Below are 23,133 nucleotides of genomic sequence, written 5' to 3'. Positions count from 1 at the left end.
TAGTTTTGCACCTATGTGCAGATTGTGTGGAGTTGATGTCAGAGCACAAGCATCCAGATAGTGCATTGCTGGTGGCACCATATGTGCTCCTTGGGTCTTATTTGGAACTTAGACTTGAGGCTCTATGGAGAAGCAGCAAGGGTAGAGCTAAGTAGTTTTGGCTCAAGAGTTTTAAAAGGCCTAGATTTGATCCTGGTTTTATCATTACTCAAGCTGCAGGGCCTTGGAAAGTTACTTTTTTAATCCTCAGTTTTCCATCCTCTAAAATGGGATGAAGTATCTACTCCTAATAGGAGCCCGTGAATATCCCTGTAGCATGTAGGAAGTGCTCCGCGTGTGGTGGCTTTAGTTAGTGTTAATAGTAATCCAAAAAGTTGTATTTAACTAGACAACCACAGTATTCTTAACTATTAATTTGGTGAGATTCATGCTCCTTTGGCTCTTTTGAAATGCTAGTATTAGCTGGTTGGCAGATCAGAGCCAAGGAGTCAGGGCTAAATATAATTAAGTGCTTTGCCCTAGGTCATTCTGCTAGGTTAGATCATGGCTGTGTGAATTCTAGAGCTTTTTCACTACACATGGACCCTTCAGTAGAATAATTTAATATTAAAATCAAACACAAGGTTTTGACCTCAAAATTTAATTGTACTCTATTTAAATAAAGACCTCCTTCCCCCACCCTTGGTTTTGGCATTCGGTCATCTCCCTTTGGAAAATATTAAGTGGAAACTTCCAGAAATGATCTATTTTATTAGTTACATTAATTTCTTACTATGCCTGATTTACAAATTAAGTATTACCAGAGGTATGTATGTTTAAAGAAAAATGTAGTATAGATAGGGTTTGATTTCTAAATTCTTGTAGAATGCCTTGGGGAGTACTGTAATCTTTTGGTTTTTGTATTTATTTTTGCAGTACTGAGGATTGAACCCAGGGTCTTGTGCATGCTAGGCAAGTACTCTACCACTGAGCTACATCCCCAGCCCCTCTAATCTTTTTAAAATGGACTATAATTTATTATTCTTACTTATGTTATATTTTAAGTTATAGTAATTTTTGTGGTATCTTAAAGAGTTTAGTTGACCTGAATGAGGTGGTGCATGCATGTAATCCCAGCATTTGGGGTGTGGAGGCAGGAGGATCATGATTTCGAGGCCAGTCTGGGCTGCATACTGAGATCCTGTCTCAAACAACAACAACAACAATAAAAACCTCTTGTTGTTAAAAATAATCCATAATTCAAGGTTGATTATCATTTGTCTTTTAGCCCATTTGGGCTGCTCTAGTAAAATACCTTACAATGGACAATTTATAAATAGCAGAAATTTTTTGCCCACAATTCTGGAAACTGGGAAGTCTAAGATCAAGGTGTTGGCAGATTGAGTGTTTATCTGAATCAGTGATCCTCATACCTGGTGCCTTCAATGGGAAGCATCTGTCTGAGACCTCTTTTACAAGGTCATTGATGCCATTCATGAGGGCAGAGTCCTCATGACTTAATGACTTCCCGTAGGCCTCATGCTCTTGTACCGTCACCTTGTCGATTAGGTGTCGACATGGGAATTTTGGGACACAGCCATGCAGATCATTGTACCACCTATTCATACTACAGAATCTAGGGCGTCACCTGCCCTATCTCCTTTGTATCTGCAGTGCCATTTTCAGTAAGTCCATGTTCTCCATCTATTTAACATCTTGAGACTGGAGATTGGATGGCACTGGGAAGGGATTCTGAAGATTTCCTCTGTAACAGTCACACTTTGAAAACTTAATCTTCCATCAATCAGAGGCATAGTGATTATAATTTATAATCTGGTATTCATGTCAACTGCATGAATTCTTGCTCTATTTCCCTCAGGTTAATATTTTTAAAAGCATGTGTTGAGCTGTGATTGTATTTGACACAGTTAAGATTCTGCCTATTTTAAGATGCTCTATGATTTTATTAATCACTGTCTCAGTTATCTTAATATGCAACCATCTCAAAACATAGTGGCTTAAAACAATTATTTGTTCATGATTCTGCTGTTTGAGTTAGATTTAGCTGGCCTTTTCTAAAAAAATGCTCTTACGTAGAGCCAGTCATGTGGCTTCAGTCATCTGACAGCTTGACTGCATAGTTTAAGATGTCCTCACTCCTGCTCCTTTGAGCCATCAGTGTGGGCAGCAGTTGGTTCCCTTTCATGTGACTTCTCTAGTAGGAATGGCCTGGACTTTTTATACAGTAGAGAAGTGTTCCAGGAGGGCAAGAGCTGAAGCTACAAGGCTTCTTGAGTCATCCGTCATTTCTGCCACATTCTTCTGACCAAAACAACCCACCAGATCATCTTGGATTCAAAAAAAGGGGTGGGAGGGTTAGATGCTGCTTTTTTTTTTTTTTTATTCATATGTGCATACAGTGTTTGGGTCATTTCTCCTCCCTTCCCCCATCCCCTCCCTTAGCCCCAGATGCTGCTTTTTGACAGGAGCTGGTATACTTCTTGGCAGAGATCTATGAACTGTGAGGCTGTACCCAGCATAAAATGGTGAGACAAGCCAGGCACTGGTGGCTCAGTCCTATAGTCCTATCTCCTTAGGAGGCAGAGATCAGGAGGATCGTGGTTTGAAGCCAGACCCAAGCAAATAGTTCTCAAGATCCTATCTAAAAAACATCCATGACAAAAAATAACTGGTGGAGTGGCTCAAGGTGTAAGCCCCGAGTTTGAACCATAGTACCACAAAAAAAAAAAACAAAAACCCCAAACGAAACAAAACAACAACAACAAAAATGGTGAGACAGGGACAGAATAACCTCAGCAGGCACCCCTGTTAAAATAGAGCAGTGGGATACACTTAGCACATGCTGGTTCACAGTGATTCTGGAATCTGACCAGGCACTTGTTGCACTTGTTGTTAGGGTCCCTTACTTTGGGAGAAATGAGTGCTCCTTGGTTAGGACCCAGTTCAGCTACCTGGAAGTTGTTCCCTCCTCTGTTACTTTCTTCTGGTTTTGGCTCCAGTCTGAGAGGTCCTTTTTTTTTCATATAAAATATAACCTCTGTTTGCACTGGGTAGCTGTTTGGCTTGCTTCCTGCCCTTTTAAAGCTGAGAGCCCAGAAATCTCTCTTCATTTTGAAATATCTGTCCCTTTTCAGTCCAGGCTGGTACAAGTCTCTTAGCAATTCTTTACTCTTATATAAGAGTTCAAACCATGCCTTAAAACCCATATCTGTGATTCTGTTTCGAGGCAGTCTTCTTTACTTAGGGTCAGCGGAGGCTCTCAGGAGCTACAGTGGAAGGCTGCAGCACCATCTGGCAAAGCTAGTGTTCACACACAGGTATATTTGGGCCTCATGGCTCTAACAACAGTCACACTTGATGATGACCGTGAGAAATCTGAAAGTAAGTTGTTCTTACATTGATACCACCAAAAAAGATTTTTTAGGAAGAAGAACACTTGATATTTAGTAGTGATAAAAGCAAATCCAAGAAATGTATTGGTTATTTTGTTAGTTGAACCACCAGTGTGATATAGTTGCTGAAAAAAAATTGGATTAATGAGATGTATGGCCAGTGGCTGAAGATTACGATATTCCATTCTGGCCTGATCACTCATGTACTGTTCTCAGTGCCAAGTGTCTGTGTGAAGAGAGGTTTGAACATGGTTAGAATTTGTCCAAAGAAGGTAGTCAGAAAGATCTTGGGTCTGGAAGCAAGTATCAGGAAGAACAACTTAAGTGTGAAACTGCTCAGTGGATTTAGTCAATCACTAAAGTATCATCAGATACTTGGAGTGTTCTTAGAGAATAAACCTATTATGTGTTGTTTCAGCAAAAGAATTTAAGGGTAATTGGCAAAGTTTACATGCAAGTAGATTTTGTTCTAACATATAGAGATTTTTATTTCTATTTTTTTGTGGTACTGGGACTTGAACTCAGGGCCTTGCACTTGCCTAGCAAGCATTCTACCAGTCAAGCCACACCCCCACCCCTTTTTGCTTTTGTTATTTTTCAGGTAGGGTCTTGTCCTTTTTTCCCAGGACCAGGTTCAACTGCTGCCTCTGTACCTCTGCCTCTTGCATAACTGGGATGTAGTTGTGCACCACCATGTACATCTTGTTTGAGATAGGGTCTTGCTAACTTTCTTTGCTTGGGCTGGTCTTGAACTGTGATCCTACTCTCTCCACCTCCCAAGTAGCTGGACTTAGATTTTCTTTCAAGATATCAGAACAGCCTGAATGAATTCTTTTGGTATTCTCCAGCCACTTAATGGAATTCAAACAGAACTAGGATGTCCTATAGAGATGCTAAGGTAGAGATTTTTATATCTGAAGGTTTTTTTTTAACTGTCTGAAACTGCCAGTTGTTCCATTTCTGTACCTGTACAGGCCATTTTGTGAATATTGCATGTTGGGGGAGGGATCTGATCATCTCAACTTTAAATTCTAGGGAGTGGCTATGCTCTGAGCCTCAGCCTTTGCTGAGGGAGCAGTCCTCAGTAGTTAAGTAGGCATGCTCAGCTCATGTACCAAAGGTACCTGGCCCAAAGGAAGTCCTGGAGTAGGAATCATCGCAATAGGGCTTCGGAGAGCCTTTCCTGTTCTTCAGAAACTCTGCAACTACAGGGACGTTGCCATATCTTGAAGAATTTTAGTGTCTTGTGAAGCCTGCACCCTTCTTTCTACACATTTAAAGTGTTCTCCTTCCCCTGTGATCTGTTTCAGTCAAAATTGTTGAACACTAAATGCAAAGGAACATTTTCTCGATAATGCCAAGATAGAATTAGACCAGTTTTTATACCTAGTTTTTGCAATAAAGTGGAATAATGCAAATCCCCAAACTGTAAGGTGTTTTAAATCAGGAGGCAGAATTCCTCAACTTTCAGTAGGCATGGGATGTAACATGACTTGGAGGTTCGTTGGATTTGACCTTGTAACAAGTCCCCTTACTACTTATTTCATTTTATTTGTCCTTTCTGAGGCAGTCTGTACCAGACTGTCTTCTGACTTCCCATATGTGGGTCAGGTCAGAACCCCGTTCCTCGTTCCTCTCTTCCTGTGTAAGAACTGCCATAAGACTCCCCGGTAGACCTGTCCTCAGGAAGCAATCCGGCAGTCCCTTTCTCCCTGGGACTTGTTTTGCATTCTTTTTAGAATTTGTAGCACTGGGCTGGGGTGTGGCTCAGTGGTAGAGTTAGTGCTTAGCATGTGCAAGGCTCTGGGTTCGATTTCTACCCTCCCCCCCCAAATAAAAGAGCAATGCCAGTTCATCATTTGCTGGGTGCTTGAGTTGCTTTCATTTTTTGGCTATTTTGAATATTGCTGCCATAAATAGTCAAGTGCAAGTTTTTGTTTGAACACCTGTTTTTAAGTCTTTGGGTATATACCTAGGCATGGGATTGCTGGGCCATATGTATGGCAGCTCTATGCTTAATCACGGAGGAGCTATCAGACCGCTTCCAAGTAGCGGACTTGTCCACATCCTTGGCGGCACTCGCTTTTATCTGGTTTTGACTCTAGCCATTCCAGTCCGTATGGAGTCGTGTGGTTTTGATTGGCATTCTCCTGGAGGCTAGTGATGGTGAGCATCTTGTCATAGAGTTACTGGTCACTTGTACAGCTTTAGAGAAATGTCTGTTCATATCCTTTGCTTATTTTTAGATTGGGCTATTTAGCTTCTTTTTTTTTTTTTAAATAAAGTTCTTTTAGAACTCTTAGTTTTTGAAAATATATATGTTCTAGATACAGCCCTTTATCAGGTATGTGACTTGCACACATTCCCTTTATTAATGTCCTTTGAGAGCAGAAAAGTTGGGCCAGCGATGTAGCTGAGTGGTTGAGGACTTGTTTAGCATTTGTGAGGCTTTGGTTTGATCCTTAGTATTGTGTTTGTGTGTGTGTGTGTGTGTGTGTGTGTGTGTGTGCGCACACACACACACACAAGCCCAAAAGTTTTTAATTTTGACCAAATTCAAATTATTTATTTTTGTGTCATATCTAGGAATTCTTTGCCTGATCCAGGGTAAGGAGGATTTAGCCCATGTTTCTTCTAAGAATTGTATATTTTTATTGCATACATTTAGTTTTAGGATTCATTTTTAGCTAATGTTTGCATATGGCAAGAGTAAGGACCAACTTCATTCTTTTGCATGCAGATATACAGTTGTTCCAGTGCAATTTTGTTGAGAGGACTGTTCTTTCTGTTAATCTTGGCACCCTTGTTGAAAATCTTGGTGTTCATGCTTTATCTGTGTTCTTGCAAAGGCAAATTAAATATTTTATTGACAAAACCCTTATATTTCATGCAAAATGGCTGTCAAACACTTAGTGAGCACTTCCAGAGTATATATTAACTTGTGCAGATTCTGCAATTGCCAGAGCTAGTGCTACAACAGCTTCTAATTCCTTGAATATGCTAAGGCTTAAAAATAACAAAACAAAGCAGGGTGTGGTTGTACACACCTGTAATCCCATTTTACTCAGGAGGCAGGAGGATCACAAGTTTGAAACCAGCCCAGGCGAAGTTGGGAAAACCCTATCTCAAAAATAAAATAGAAGCCAAAGGGCTGGGGGCATGGCTGAATGGTAAGAGCTCTTACCTAGCATGCCTGGGTTCAATCTCCAATACCACAAAAAATAAAAAAATAAAAAAATAAAGAAGCCCCACAATGTAATAGGTTTTACAGTTATTTTTAGAATGAAATTATGAACATTGTTGCTAGCTTGACAACCTTTTCCATAAACACATTCTTAAAAGAAACCATGAATAATGTAGAATGCAGGTAAATTATAGAATACATTTTTACATAAAAGTGAAAACATTGGAACCTTTTTTTTATAGTAAAAGTAATAGTAAAATTTATTAGGAAAGGAATTTAGTATAATAGGATAAGAGTAGGAAGAAATGGGGGAAAAGGGAGAAACATTTCCTGCTCCCCATGCAGAAGATGGGAGTGGACTCAATATTGGAACCTCTTAACCTAAAGCAAGGAATAAATGCATTTTGTAAAGTGTTGTGCATTGTGAGCATTGGTGAGATAAAGCTAGAAAGGAGATTTGTGAGTTGTACACTAATAATTTTACATTGATTAATAGAAGACAAATCAGACATATGAATGCAAGTGATTTAGTATGCATGACATTTATTTTTAAAAATTGAACCCAGGGCCACATGCATCCTAGGCAAGTACTCTATTCCTGAGCTACACTCTCAGACCAGTGTATATATCTGTTAAAGATTTTTTTCTTGTCAAACAGTAAAAATAATGCATATTGTGAAAACAGTATATACACAGCAAACAGTGGAATTTCCCATTTTCTCCAGGAGAAATAGCAGCGAAGGAGTTGAGTGCATTGCTAGATACCTGTGGATCTCTGATGAGGGTTAGAATCCTCATATGGTAATTTGGAAGAAGTGGTGACAATGAAAAGCGGCAGGTAATGGGACAAAAGCATCAGAAGCATGGTCAGAGAATGGCTTACTGAGTATAATTTTACCATTGTGGGACAGTGTTTTTTTCTAGAGGTGTTGATGCTTGTTTTAGTTGATTTAGTCAGTCCTATGGTTTTTATGTAGGCCTAGCTTTTGGCTTCTTAAATAGTCACAAGTTTTAGTGAATTGCTTATAAGTAAGTAGCATATTATAAATGCAAATTAGTATATTCCATAAATGTAAAGGAAGTGTAATAGATGATTTTTCTATTTGATTTTAAATTTTTTAAATTTAAATCTCGGGAGTTTACCATTCAGAGTTGAGTTCATGAGAAAATGTTCTGTGAACTATATACACTGCAGTGGATGTTTCTGTGTTATTTGCCCAGTGTTAGAGGGAATTAGAGGAAGGAGTCAATGAAATTGCCCAAGTTTGTAGAGAGGAGTAAGAAGGTGGGCTCTAGAACCTGGTGGCTTATTTGACCATAGGCAGATTACTTAATTTTTGCACCTTCAGTACTTTTTAAAAAAAAACAAAAAACACTTCTTATAGTTCCTTTTGAATCAAAGACGGGAGTCTCTTAAAATAACAGATAAGGAAAGTAAATAATGGTGCAAGTTTATCTTTGGTTGCAACATACAGTTATTTTATCCTTCAATTGCCTGTATGTTCTAAGGCAGACTCTTAGTTAAAAGTTAATTTTTATTAACTTTTAAACTTTTTAATATTAACAGAAATAGCAACAAAAACAAAGCAAACAAGTGACCATTGGCTTTACAAAGCTTAGATATTTTAGAAGCGCTTATCTGTCACAACTTGAACTGAAGGTAAAGGAAACTCATTTGATTTTCTGATCAATCACCTTGTGATGTAGATTTCATTGAATTGTTGGAGAGTTGTGTGAGAGTTTTGAAAAGGCTTTCTTTTTTCTTTTTATTATATTTGAATTAATAATTTTTAAAGTTATGATTACTTTTTGAAGTCATGGGAGGCTAGGAGATGAATTCCTGGTCTCACAATAAATATTTTTCTCCCTTGGATACAATGTTGTAGAGAATGACTGGGTTGGGTGGTATTGTTATTTTAAGTATTGGCTTTGGGAGCATAAACGCCATTTAGTATTAGTTTATAAAAAAATGTTCTGTAAACTCTGTACTTATTCTCAGGTGGAAAAACTACACTTAAAAATTGACTGCCTGAGCCAGGTGCCAGTGGCTCACTGCTGTAATCCTAGCTACTCAGGAGGCAGAGATTAGGAGGATTGTGGTTCGAAGCCAGCCCTGGGCAAATAGTTTATGAGACTTCCATCTCTAAAATAACCAGAGCAAAACGTACTAGAGGTGTGCCTCAAGCGCTCGAGCGCCTGCTTTGCAAGAATGAAGCCCATTTTAAATTCAATCCTCAGTCCTATCAAAAAAAGAAAAGTTGATTGGCTACAGTATGAGCAAACCATTAAGGTCTTTTAAAGTTTATTCACAAACTTGTAACGTTTCGTGGTACCTTCAATACATTATGCTAAGTGAAAGAAGCTGGTCTTAAAAGACTGCGTGTTGCATGATCCTGTTGATATGAAATATTCAGAGAGTATAGCAGTGGTCCTCCAGGGCTGGGAGAGTTGGGGATTTTAACTATTCAGTATGTAAAAAGACAATGACAGAAAATCCATTAATCTTGATTGAGACTCACTATGTTTGATAAGACAAACTTCTTAGTGGAAAGGGCTCCTGATGGTTTACTGAACATAAAGGGTGTTTATTGTTAGGATGAAAGAGGCAGGGAGACAAAAGGCCAGCACAAGTTTATTGTTCAGAAGAAGCCCTGCAGAGGGGGACGCAGCAAGAGAGCTGGAGCCCCCAGGTGCTTACAGACTGCGGGTTTTTATGAGTTAAATGGAAAAGTCCTAGGAAGGTCACTGGGTGACCACCATGACCCTCTGACCCGCCCAAGAGAAAGGCCAGGTGGGGAGTTTCTAGTAAAAGGCTGAAGGTGGATGTTTATTTTTCTTTAGGGCAGAGTGGAGCATTTCTAGTAAGTTACCGTTAAGGAGGAGAGGATCCTGTTCTAACATGGCTTCCTTTTGTTCACCCCAATATTTATGTGTAGGCCTTTGCTGTTCTCCCACCTCTGTTATATCAATTCAGTTGCTCTCTGTGGTCAAAGGTCATTTAGCTCATGTGTCATTTGAACAATTATCTGACCCAATATTTGCCTGTTCTGCATGACCAATTTTTTTCTTTTCATGTCTGTAGACTTCAGTGTGTTAATATTGGACCGCCTAGCTGTATTAGCTCCCCAGTTTCTCAGATTTCAAAAGCAGTTTTGGTGATTTTTATGTAAAAGGATGCCAGCATTAAGCCTCTACAATGTAAGTCTCAACTGAGGCGCCACCATAGTCCCTGATGGCTAATCTCCCAGCCCATGGTGCCTTCTTTCCTAGTGAGTGTGTTCATTACATTAACGAGGGCAACAAGTGATTTAGGTTATGAAGACCATGGATTTATAGCAGGTTGGCACCATTTTCCAAGAAATATTACATCTGATTATCCTGTTTTGAAAAAATAACTCTTAAATGTAATTCATAAGCCATATGATCCACCCATCTAAAGGGTATAATTCAGCGTTTTAAAATATATTTTCCATTGTACAGTCATCACTACCATCAATGTAAGAACATTTTTTATGACCTCAGAAAGAAATCTCATACATTCCCCTTAGCTGTCCTTTTCATTTTTTCCCCAGTCCCTCCAGGCCTCAGTGACCACCACCAGTATACTTTCTGGACATTTCATATCAATGGAAGTATAAAACATGTAGTCTTTTATGACTGTTTCTTTCACTTACCATAATGTACTCAAGGTTTATCTATGTTGGAACATGGATCAGGATTGCATTTCTTTTTATTGTCAGATATAATTTCATTGTACAGATATACTACATTTTATTTTTCCATTCACTAAGTAATACACATTTGTGTTGTTTTCACTTTTGGTCTGTTATGAATAATGCTGTGAATATTTTGTACAAGTTGAACATATCTTTGTGTGGACATATGCCTTCATTCTCTTTGATGTATATCTAGGAGTGAAATTGGTATGTCACATGGTAACTGCCAAACTATTTTCCAAAATGGCTGTGCCATTTTACATTATTCTCAGTAGAGTATGTGGATTCTAGATTTTTTTTCTGAATCCTTGCCAACACTTACCTGTCTCTTGATTTTAGCCATCCTAATAGGTATGCAGTGATAATTTTGATTTGTATTTCTCTGATGGCTCATATTGGGCATATTTTCATGTGCTTATTTATTTTGAAGAAATGTCTATTGAGCCAACAACATGTGTTGGTGAGGATGTGGGGAAAAAGGAACCCTAATCCATTGCTGTTGGGAATGCAAGCTGGTACAACCACTCTGGGAAAAAGTTTGGAGAATCCTTAAAAATCTGAACGGTAGACCTGCCATATGATCCAGCAATCCCATTCCTGGGGATATACCCAAAGGAATGCAACACAGGTTACTCCAGAGGCACCTGCACACCCATGTTTATTGCGGCACTATTCACAATAGTCAAGTATGGAAACAACCAAGATGCCACACTATTGATGAATGGATCAAGAAAATGTGGTACCTGTACACAATGGAATTTTACTCAGCCATAAAGAAGAATGAAATCTTATCATTTGCAGGTAAATGGGTGGAACTAGAGAACATCATTCTAAGTGAGGTCAGCCAAGCTCAGAAGACCAAAAATTGTATGTTCTCCCTCATATGCAGACTTTAGATCTAAGGCAAATGCAGCAATGTGGTTGGACTTGGATCACATGGTAAGGGGAGAGCACGTTTGGGTGATATAGAAATAGGTAGAAAACCCAAAACATGAAAGTGTTTGATGTCCTCATTCCAGAGGAGCTAATACAGAAACCTTAAAGCAACAGAGGTTCTCATGAGAAGGGGATCAGTAACCAGGGTAAAGATCAGTTAGAGATGAATCAACATGGGTCATAACACGTGTACACGAAAGCAATGCTAGGAATATTTCTGTATAGCTATCCTCAACTCAACTAGCAAAAACGCTTTGTCTTCCTTATTAGGCTTGTCTCTTTTCTTCAACAAAACTAGTGATAGAGGTAGAACAGGACCTGCCTGGAACTGAGAGGGGAAGTAGGGAGAGGGTGGCGGAGGGGGGCAGGGGGGAGAAATGATCCAAACAATGTATGCACATGTGAATAAAAAAAATGTCTATTGAGATCTTTTGCCTATTTCTAGATTGTATTGTTTGACTTTTTACTATGGAGTTGAGAAGTTTTTTTGTTTTTTTTTTTAAATTCTAGACTCAAGGAGTGTTATCAGATAAATGATTTGCAAAACTTTCTCCAGCTCTATGGATTTTTTTTTTTGGTTGTTGTTGTCTTGGTGGTATTTTTGCAGCCTGAAAAAATTTAATTTTGAAGTCCAGTGATTTTTGTTTTCTTTTGTTGTTTGTGCTTTTTTGTGTAATATGTAAGAAATCATTGTCTAATCCAGGGTGTTGAAGATTTATGTCTATATTTTCTTCTGAATGTTTTATACTTTTAATGTGTATGTGAGGGCTTTGATTTATTTTGAGTTAATTTTTGTGTAGAGTGAGAGCTACTGGTTGTCTAAAGTTACTTTATTTTAAACAGTGTTTCTTAAGGATTATATCTGTAAGGTGCTTTGATACTATCTCAGTGTCTAGTTGTTTACCCCACTGATTTTGTAACAAGTAATTTGGTTTCTTGTCATTGCTCTATTTCTAGATATTTTCTTTCTTTTTTATTTTATTTTATTTTTGTGATAAGGTCTCACATATTACTCAGATTGGCCTTGAAATCCTGAGCTCAAGTGACCCTCCTGCCTCAGCCTCCTGAGTAGCTGGGACCACATGCACGTGCTTGGCCTGGCTCTCACAGGTTACCTCCTTGCACTGGTCTTCATGTTAGATGTGGTGCTGCAAAGTGTAATGTGAGCTGTGCACAGCAGGACTCCTTTACTTCAGTGGAGTCTGCTCACTTACTCCTGTTGCTTTGCTTGCATGAGCAATGTGGCTTGAGCTGCATACTCTGGCAATGGCAAGTAAAGCAAATGTTCAGTTTTACCTCAAAAGCTTAGGAAGTCTTCGTAGTTTAGAATTTTTTTTGTGTGTAATTATTGTGATGTATTAGGGATTAAAAAAAGACCAAACTGAAGTATTTCCAAGAGATTGTTACCATTGAAGTGAGACCAGAGCAGGTTACTCTCTTGTAGACCTGTACGGGGCTCCTCGAGTCAGTCGGACACTGATCACCACTAAAGACAGAGAGATGAAGAGAGTCCCCAATGCCAAAGCACCACCTACCCTTTAGTTGGGAGACAAAGTGTAATAAATGCTTTTCTGATTAATAAACACAAATAGCACATTTTTCATATTTCAGGAGCAAAACTTCCTGAGAAGGTGCTGCCTGAGCTGTAAGGACAATGAGGAATTGTCTACTTTGTAGCCTCTGTTCCCCTAAATGCAGAGTCTTGGGGAGAAGGCGAGTGTGTGGTTGGAGTTCACTGCCTCATAGATAGACTGGGAAATTCAGACCCAGTTTTATTTTTTCTAAATTTACTCAGGAATGAAAACTGTTCCATGCATTGCATTAGTAAGGTAAAAGGGTCACATGACACAAAGTTTGGGCAGAATTGTTACTGGTTATTTTTCATAGAAGGGGTTGTGGATATTGTTTTGGCCTAGTCATCCGAGATGTGTTCTACTTAAATTCTCAGCTAATCAGTCCTCAGTGGGGAACTTTTTGCTTGATCCTTCACGTGGTGGTGGTAGTGATGGGTGCAGCCTTAGTTCCACTTCCTGAGCATCTTCCATGTGCTGGAGTTCTTTTTATTAAGCACCTTACACGTACTGACTTTGTTTACTGATAAAGACCTGAGGTATAGTGCAGTATGCAGTTCTTTGTGCAAATCTTTTATCTTGTTAGCTTTGAACTGACAACCAAGAAATGCAGTAAGCTCACCTTAGTCTCAAATTTATTACAGGTGATTTTGACCTAGAGCATTAAAAAGTAATGATAATAAATCAAAAGAAATTTCAAAAACAGAAATGTAAATTCTTGAGTGTGCATTCCACAGCTCATTTGCTGCAGAGGTGTCCCAGGCAGTACTCAGTTATTTCAGTTGTGTTGAAGTCATTGTGAGATCTGCTGAGTATTTCCCTGCCCTTAATTTTGTGAGCAACTGCCTCCCAAAAAGCAAATGGTGCCCACAAAGCAAAACAAAAGTGAAAGTGCTTAATTAAGGTGATAAAGTGAAAATTTGAGATGTGTTAACACGTGGCCTGTCTTTAGAAGTGGAATGGCATTATGGGAAAAAGGAATCAAGCATTCCCAGTACAGCACTAACTCTATGCATCCTGAGCATTTGAGGTGTTTCCTCAAATGTGAACTCCTTGGAACCATAGACTTGCTGATACCATGTGTCTGCTGTACACGCTGTAGCATGATCTGTCAGAGCCTCAACTGACCAGAGTGATTATCAAATTTCCTTAATTTTGAAAGATGAGAAAACTGAGACTTAGAGTTTCAGTGACTTGGTTAAGGTCACAGAGCTTCTGATTCTTTCACTACTGTTCCTTCTACTATACAGCAAGTACCCAAGATATACAAGGTTTTGCATGCAAATCTTGAAACTTAAATACACTACGTGTTAGCAGAGATTATAGCAAGCGGGTACATACTGAGGCTATGTATAGTCATCCATGCAGGTGTTTATGCTGTTAGACTACTGTTTAGCTCAAAGGTGATATATGCAGAGAGAAATATGCAGGAGCTTTATTAGCCACTTGAATTGTTTATTAAGTCAGCCTCCTCACTTCTAACTGAAGGTGAAAGTATGCTGCCAGGTTGGAATCTTCCAGGTCATATATGACACAGGCTAAGAAGCGTCCAATTTAAAGTGTGGAGGAGATCATTTAAAATACAATGGAAGTACATTACCCTGGAGTTTTGCTAAAAAAATCAAGGTTAAAGATATAAAAAAGATGATTATGTTTGATGTAAAAATTTTTACTTATTCTCTCATTTGAAAAAAAAAATCACTTCATAATGCATCTTGGTTTGTAATGAAACATGAGTATGAAGTTACTGGCAGAAGTTTGGCAGAATAGTCTTAGCTTAACTGATGAAGCAAAGATACAGTTTTAATGTCTCTGCATGGTTTGATCCACACAGTATTCCAATTAATCTTTCCAAGTAATGTCTTTACTTATAATTTAGAAGCTAAAGTGTGGGAGCCTAGTATATTCCTTAACGTCAATAAAATAAGCCCATCTCAGAATAATTCCTTCTTAGAAATGCAAATTCTTAGTCACCCTGCCATACCTACAGAATCAGAAACATGGTACATTCAAGTGGGACTCGCTAGTCTGGAGTTTAACAAGTCTTCCAGGTGATTCTAATATGTACTGAAGCTTGAGAACCACTGGCTGCCATAGAAGAAACCAAGTTATCAGTTGAAACAACTTCATTTTGATTATGTGCTGCTTTTTTTTTTTTTTTTTTTGACTTATACATTAGTAATACAAGGGGATTTCATTGTGGTAGTTTTTATATGCATGTAATGTACCTCCATTATACTCCCATTTCCCAGTATTTCTCTTCTTATAAATGAAAATATCTATTCATTTACATATTTTGAGCTACCTTAATAGCTCAAATACCTTAATATTTTTGCTTATTTTTTAGGAAGTATTTCTTCATTATTAGTGCTGCTACTGTGTTAAAAAATTAGTCTGACTATTTCTCTCTAGGAGTCATAATGCTTATTAAAGAAATTCAGTATCTTTAGTCATGTATGATATTTAAAAACCCCAAAAGACCTGTTTCTTTTCTCTTTTCTTTTTTTCTTTTGAGACAGTCTCCCAATGTCACCAAAGCTGTCCTGAAACTTTCCATCCTCCTCCTTCCACCTCTCTAGTGTTGGAATTAGAGGCATGTGCCATTGTGCCTAGTCAAAAGACTTATTTCTTGATTCAAAGAAGTCACTGTCTAACTTTGGGGAAAAAGACCTGCATGACAATCAACATGCTAATGGAGATGACAGTCAACATGCTAATGGAGATAAATATCCAGGGCTGAGGGAGTGCTGAGCCTGGGATGGACTACTGGGTGGAGGAGGAGGATGGTATCAGGAAGGTACTTGATTAGCGTATGAGGTGTACTTGGGCTGTCTTTAGTGAAGAACGGGACATTGCTAGGCTGACCCTGCTGGAAAGAGGGATGCCAGCTAGAGGAGGCAATAAAAAGATGAGAGTGCAGGGTCTGAGGACTCACAGGTTATTGCTTTTGTGGATGGTGGGGTTGCTGTTGAGACAGGTAGCTGGACTATCTGGATTCGATGAAGGTCTCTACTTCTAAGTTAGACTAACTTCAGCAATGTCAAGTTGAAAGATTTGACTAAGATATTTATGTTTCTGTTTTCTTAATTTTCTTCTGAGGCATGCATCCTCTCTTGATAACCTTCCTGCTCCTCACACTTTTAGATAACTTTGGCAGAGGAGGCCTGTCTGGGGAGTATAGACTGATTCCTTTCTTTCCTTCCCATTTTGACTGTTGAGAAACCCTAATGATGATATTTATTATATTTGTCACTTATCATTACCATTTGCTTTTTTTTTTTTTTTTTTAAACAGTGCTGGAGATTTAATCCAGGGCTATGCTCTTGCCAGGCAAGTGCTCCATCATTGAGCTAAACCCAGTCCACAGTTTGCTTTTCCCCAAGTTTGAGGCTCCTGTAGTAGCTCCTTTCATACGGCTAGTGGAGAGGCATGTATCAGGGTGAGGAGGACTTTGAGGGAGCTGATAAAGCTGGGAAAGTAGGCAAGGGGTAGGTGAGGTGGCCAGAGCCTTGTATTTTATTTGAAGAATTTGTATTTTTATCTTACAGTGGGTGGAAAGCTTCTAAAAATCTGAAAAGGATGAAGGACAGAGGAAAGGGGTTAGAGGAAGGGAATGTCAAGATTGGCTTGCATTTTTGAAAGGTGACTTTCATAACTGTGTGAAGGAAAATTGATTGAAGAAAGTGTAGTGCAGGTAGAAGAGCAGCGATTCCCAGACAAGCAGGAATAGTATTTCTTCTAACTTGTTAGAAGTACAGGTTTTCAGGCTGCACGCCATACCTACTGAATCAGAAACGGTGGGATGGCTGTTTTGTTTGAGACTAGAAATATGTTTGAGATGAGAACTATGAAGACATGTTAGGCTACATCACAGTTTTTGAAATGCTTTTCATGTGAATTATGTACTTGATTTCGTTGAGATGCTCATATATTTGTGTTTTATATTCATAATCAAGAAAAGTAAGTGTCTAGGATTTTGTGATTTAGTAATTTTTATCAACTTAATTCTCAAATCTTTTTTTTAAAATTTTTATTTTATTCATATGTGCATACAATGTTTGGGTCATTTCTCCCCCTTCCCCCCTCCCCCTCCCTACCCCCCTTCAAATCTTTTTAATAAACATTTCAAAGACTGGGATAGTGTGGTAATGTACTTGGAGACGGAAAGACAGCCTAGAATCATGTAGAAAATAAATTACAGCCGAGGAGATACTGGAGTAGAACAAAACAGGTAAGAGATACAGAATCTAGATTTTGGCTTATATGGCATTGATTTATAATGTGGTACTTAAATCTGCAGTTGGAAAAACTGATTGAAGGTGTTATAATAAAAGGGGAACATGACCCTTTCTGGAGCCCAAAGGGATGGAGGGTGGATTACCTAAGATTGGCTCAGATGCTGCTGTGCTGGCAGCTTTACCCAGCAATTAAGAGGCGGCCTACTGTCCATCTTTATAGAATAACCAATAGCTGATTTGCATGTAACCCAGTTTTTGTTTTTCTTTGAGGGAGTGAGGCTTTAAATTTCTCAGAGGGTTTAAGTTTTGCCTTTGTTGAAATGTGTCTCAGTACATCTGATAATCTGCCTTTATTTTGCTTTTTTAGTTTTGTGGCATGACTAAAAGTACAGATAAAGCAAATATTTTGTAAATATCAAAATTATGTCTTAAAGAATAAGTAATCTTTTTTTCTCCTTCAAATTTTATTTTAGGATCCTTCAGTTACACAAGTGACAAGAAATGTTCCACCAGGACTTGATGAGTATAATCCATTCTCAGATTCTAGAACAGTAAGATCATTCTTAATTGGACTACCTTTAAATGTTCAATTGGAAATTTGATTGTATTTTAATTTTGTTTTCTTTTTTAATTGACTGATGATAGTTCTAGTGAAATTCCTCTGATTTTATATTCTGCAAATTAAATTGCTGTCCCTAGAATATGTTCCCATAATGCTTGAGATGCTGGAAGCAGGGAAGTGCTTTTGTTGCTCACGTTGTCTTCGTGATGATGTGGGATGAGAAGATTGGAGCTGTGTGCTAAAGTTTGTGTGGTTGTCTTTTGAATTAGGCTGTTGTGAATACAGCCAGCCTTCTGTGCAGACCAGAGCCTCTGGAACTTTACCTGGTCTAGGAAACCATATTTTTCTCCTCAAAATTTAGTCTTGACTTATAAAAGCAAGGTGTGAAAACAAGCTTTGTAGAACAGTGGTTTGATGCTGTGGATACCTGCTAAAAGCATGTTATTTATTGGGTCCTAGTGTCTTACAGTTAGGGCATATTTTTTAAAGCCCTTTGTATTATTTTATTGTGAACCAGATTTGAGAGCTTGAGGTAGATTCTATTGAGACTTCTTTCAAAGATTTCTCCAGCAAATAGTTTTGCCTTCTGTATTTGTGTTTTTATCTTAGATATCATACTAGCAAGGGCCCTTGTTTTAAACATTCTTGACTCTTGAAATGTTAGTCATCCTCTGAAAGATACTGAAGTTCTTTAGTTATATGCTTGGATTTATATATCAGTAATTATCATTAATTGATGATCACTTCTTCCTGATGTTTTTTATAATATTGAAAATAATTCTAAAAGGTTATGTTGGTTTTTGCTTGGAAACTTCCTCAAGATTTATTAACTCCTTTGATTCAGGAGAAATTTCTATGAAGTTATGATTACAAAGAAATATACTTGGAAGAAGAGAAGGAAGAGTGGGGATGGAAATATAGAGGGTGAACTTGTTCAAAGTACCCTGCATACATGTATGGAATTATCACTAAGAAATCCCCTCATATTATTAGTGTATGCTAATTTAAAAATAAAATAAATGAAAAAAGGAAATGTTTTTGGTGTTTGTTCCCAGTTCTGGCATATAGCTACTAAACTTGTTTAATCTCCAGAGTGATAAGAAACTTTCATATGCTAATGAGATGACTGGTGACCTTGGGACTCTAGATAGCTTCAAGATGGGTGCTGGTCACCAGAAAATGCAAACACAGTTAGAGAGTTAGAACTTTAAACCTACTGCTCGAGGCTGGCAAGGTGACTCAAACCGATAATACTCGCTACTCTGGAGGCAAGAGAGCCGGAGGATTGAGGTACGTGGTGGGGTGAGGGGAGTTTGTGAAATGCCATCTCAGTAATAGGAGGATTGTAGTCCCCCAGGCTGGTCTGGGCATAAATCAAGACCCTATCTCCAAAATAATTACACAAAAATGAGTGATGGAGTGGTTGAAGTGGTAGAGCGACTGCCAAGCAAGTGTGAAGCCCTGAGTTCAAACTCTTAATACTGCCCTCAAAAGAGAAAGAAAAAGAGAGGAGGTGGAGAGGGACTGAGTTAATCAGCGATGGCCAACAATTCAATCAGTTCTGCCTAGGTAGTGAAACCTCCACAAAATAAAACATCACTCTCCCCTCCATATTTTGCCCTTTTCCATTTGTCTGATCCCGAATTGTATTCCTTACAATAATAAACTGATAATAGTAAGTAAACTTTTCCTCAGTACTGTGAGTTGTTCTAGAAAATTATTAAACCTGAGAAAGTAGTCATGGAGACTCCCAATTATAGATAGCTGGTGGGCCAGGAGTACACTTGGCATCCTGGAACGTGTGGGGCAGACTTGGGCTGAGCCATTGACCTGTGGAATCTGTGCCAATTCCACACACAAGCAGTGTCAGAAAGGGACTGAGTTGTAGGGCACCCAACTGGTGTCCAGAGAGTTGGAGAATTGGCACATATGGGGAGGAAGTGCCATATATTTGCATCAGAAGTGTTGCGGGTAACAACAAAACATAGCCCCAAAGTAAAAGAATTAAAATAAAAAATGAATTCATACATTGCAGTTTATTTTAAAGCCTCACTTAATAGCTCTTTCTTATGAGTGACAACTGTACTCGAGGCTGGGTATGAGTGACAACTGTACTCGAGGCTGGGTCACAGAAGTGCTCATTGAGCATGTCAGATGCAGGTTGACCCATATGAATTGGCTAGTAAGTAGACAAGTTTGACCTATAAAAGTTGTGGTTTCATATGAATCTGCAATGTACCTTATCGTAAATTAGGGCTATGAATGTGTCGGGGTGCAATTTAATAGTGGTTGTTTAAAGGGAGAAAAAGAAGAGCCATTTTATTTCACTATATATAGTTCTTCTAACATGCCTCGTAGGGATGGAGAGGGAAACAAGAAGGCTTTTAAAGTTTGCTGATGAAGAATGAAAAGTATCACGGTCATGATACAAACCCTTAGGAATATACTTGTTTGGAGAAGACTTTATTAGCAAGAAGTATGTTTACCGTTTTTATAGGAGTAGCTTTAGATTATCCTTATCAGTATAGTAGTCTTCTTTATCAAATTGTCTACTTTGTGTCCTTTGCTTTGCCTGTGTTAACCTTAGGGAATTCTCACAACATTCTGAATGGATATTTTTAATTTCTACTTTACTGATAGTTTCAGCATCCAGTTACTAAGTGACAGTGATACTGGATTATTCATCCTGAGTTCACGTCCTGGCAAAGTTGAGATACAGAACCAGGAGTAAAGCAAACACAAAGTTTATTGAAAGGATAGGAAAGCACCCTGACAGGTGACTTAAAGAAAGAGCTAAACTTTCCTTAAGTCTCAGAGAGGTCCAACTAGTCTACCTTGAAACTATATTTGATTGGTTGGCACTGAGTCAGCTTCTCATTAAATTCAACCACCTGTCCATTCCTCTTTATCAAACTGGACATTGCAGGAAGGTCTGATTAGCTCTCCTGGCCTTGGAAGTTTTCCCAAGTCATCCTGGCCTAGGGGTGCACTACCCACATTGTGCCACTGCATCTTGTTATTTTGGTAAGGGGTTTGTTATTTCTCTGAGAAGCCTGTTGTTTACCATGCCTCTTCAGATGTCTGCTTTTGAAGTGCCTCTTTCATTTAAAATGGAGTCACTTGTGCCATTGCTCTCTTGCAACAGTCACTTCATCCTTGTTTTCTCTAAAGCTTTTGCCAGAAGCATTTTTGCTAGTGCTGTCCTTAGAGATAGATACCTTAGGAATAGAAGACTTAGTCCTGGTCTTTAAAAACTTTCTCACCTGATCAAAAAGAATTAACCTAGAAGGTAACACACACACACAGGAAATCAATGTGAGTCAATGCCCTGTATAGCTATCCTTATCTCAACCAGCAAAAACCCTTGTTCCTTCCTATTATTGCTTATATTCTCTCTACAACAAAATTAGAAATAAGGGCAAAATAGTTTCTACTGGGTATTGAGGGGGTGGGGAGGAGAGGGAGGGGGTGGAGTGGGTGGTAAGGGAGGGGGTGGGGGCAGGGGGGAGAAATGAACCAAGCCTTGTATGCACATATGAATAATAAAAGAAAAAAAAATAAAAACTTTCTCACCTAAATGGGATTTAAAAAGTTACACATGAACATAAGGAAGATATATCCTAGACAGATAAAACATAAAATGTAAATCACAGTCCCAGATGCTAAGCCTTTGCTCTCACAGACAGATTTTCTGGAAGAAGGTAGTTTTGAGTTTTGAGTAGGGAGCTGGCAATACATGAATAGTTGATTTAAAATGAAATGCTTCTTCTGGATTTGATACATTGTTTCAGAACCAACAAAATTTCTTCTTTTTTTAATGTTTCAGAAATGTTTTATTTATCTGGGTTGAATTTTATTTTAATTTTTTCTTTTATTTACTTATTAACATAGTTGTACTTGGGGTAAATTGTGACATTTACAAATGTGTTTACAATATATCTTAGATTCACCCCCTCCATCTTTCTTCTTTATCCCCCCTTAGAACAGTTTCAGCAGGTCTCTTTGTTCCATTTTCATTTATGAATACATAGTACTTCCACCATATTCACCTTCCTTTACCCTTTCCTTATGCCCTCCACCCCCCAGCCCCACTGGTACCAGTCCCAGACAGGACTTGTTTTACCTTCCTGCCTTGCATTAAAAAATTTTTTTTGGTTTGTTTATGATGATTGTACAGGGAGTTTCATTGTGACATTTCCTTATATATATATATGTGTTCCACCCCAAATTGGTTCATCCCCTCAATTATTCTCCTTTCTACCTTAGTTCTCTTCTTATGGTGATTTCCACAGGTTTGAATGTTTTATATTCATACTGTACAGAAAGTACACCAACCATATTCACCTTTACTTTCTTCATATAACTTCCCCTCTCATTAGTGCCTTCTGTTAGTGCGATCTCTTTTACATTCTTGTCCTTCACTGTTTAGGTGTCTGTTCATTGTTCAGTGGGTATTGCTTTGGTATTTTACCTGCAAATGTGTTGTGATTAAGTCAGTCTAACCCCCTCCACTGCACTTCCTCACTCTTTTTCCCCATCCTATGTTGTTAAGCAGTTTTTCAGTGTGCTTCATTGTGTCTTGTTTCTACACAGATATAATGTATTTCATTATTATTCACTCTCTCTCTTTCCTTCTTTTCCTCCTCCTGTAGTCTTCGCTACCAGTCCCACTTTTGGGTACATGTTCTGTATTTATTTGTATAAATACATGATATCACTTGTGTTTATATTAGACCTATATTCCACATATGAGAGAGAACTTGTGGCCTTTGGCTTTTTGAACCTGGCTAACTTCACTTAAGATGATGTTCTCCAGCTCCATCCATTTACCTGCAAATGAAACGATTTCATTCTTTATTGCTGAATAAAATTTCATTGTATATAAATATTACATATTCTTAATCCATTCATCAGTTGTGGGGCATCTTGGCTGTTTCTGTAGTTTGGGTATTGTGAATAATGCTGCAATAAACATGAGTGTGCAGGTGTCTTTATTGTAACCTCACTTATATTCCTTTGGGTGTATCCCTAGGAGTGATATTGCTGGATCATATGGCAGTCCTATTTTTAGTTTTTTGAGGAGCCTCCATACTGTTTTCCATAGTGGCTGTGTTAATTTACATTCCCGCCAACAGTGTAAGAGGGTTCCTTTTTCCCTACATCTTAGCCAGCATCTGTTGTTGTTTGTGTTCATAATAATAGCTATTCTAACAGGAGTGAGGTGGAATCTTTTTTTTTTCTTTGTGGTACTGGAATTTGAACTCAGGCCTACACCTTGAACCACTCCATAGCCCTTTTTTTGTGATGGGTTTTTTCAAGATAAGGTCTCTTGAACTATTTGCCCTGGATGGCTTTGATCGCGATACTAGTGATCCCTGCTTCCTAAGTAGCTAGGATTACAGGCACGAGCTACCAACTAGAATCTTAATGTGGTTTTGATTTGCATTTCCTTTATGACCAGAGATGTTGAGCATTTTCTTCATGGTTTTTTTGGCCATTTGGACTTCTTCCTTTTAAAAAACTCTGTTCAGTTC

The 23,133-nt window shown here is 38.4% G+C and overlaps 1 protein-coding gene across 5 annotated transcripts in view; it reads left to right on the top strand.

Annotated features, from left to right (window-relative positions):
• Nucleotides 1-23,133, top strand: part of Scamp1 (secretory carrier membrane protein 1) — a 102,308-nt gene that overhangs the window by 3,589 nt on the left and 75,586 nt on the right. The window contains exons 1-3 of one of the 5 annotated variants that reach the window (XM_074077232.1): nucleotides 8,193-8,236; nucleotides 10,723-11,093; nucleotides 17,511-17,588. The exons of 1 other annotated variant lie outside the window; for it this stretch is intronic. In XM_074077232.1, coding sequence (XP_073933333.1) covers nucleotides 11,073-11,093; nucleotides 17,511-17,588 — 99 coding nt within the window. In that variant the 5' untranslated portion in view covers nucleotides 8,193-8,236; nucleotides 10,723-11,072. Of the gene's footprint in view, nucleotides 1-8,189; nucleotides 8,237-10,722; nucleotides 11,094-17,510; nucleotides 17,589-18,753; nucleotides 18,890-23,133 lie in introns of those variants that run through there. 3 more of the 5 variants (XM_074077235.1, XM_020184106.2, XM_074077234.1) reach the window with 3 other exon arrangements.

Source organism: Castor canadensis, chromosome 6, assembly GCF_047511655.1.
Source record: "Castor canadensis chromosome 6, mCasCan1.hap1v2, whole genome shotgun sequence".
NCBI lineage: Eukaryota > Metazoa > Chordata > Mammalia > Rodentia > Castoridae > Castor > Castor canadensis.
Note: the sequence above shows the minus strand (reverse complement) of the source record. Positions and strands in the feature narration are given on the sequence as shown.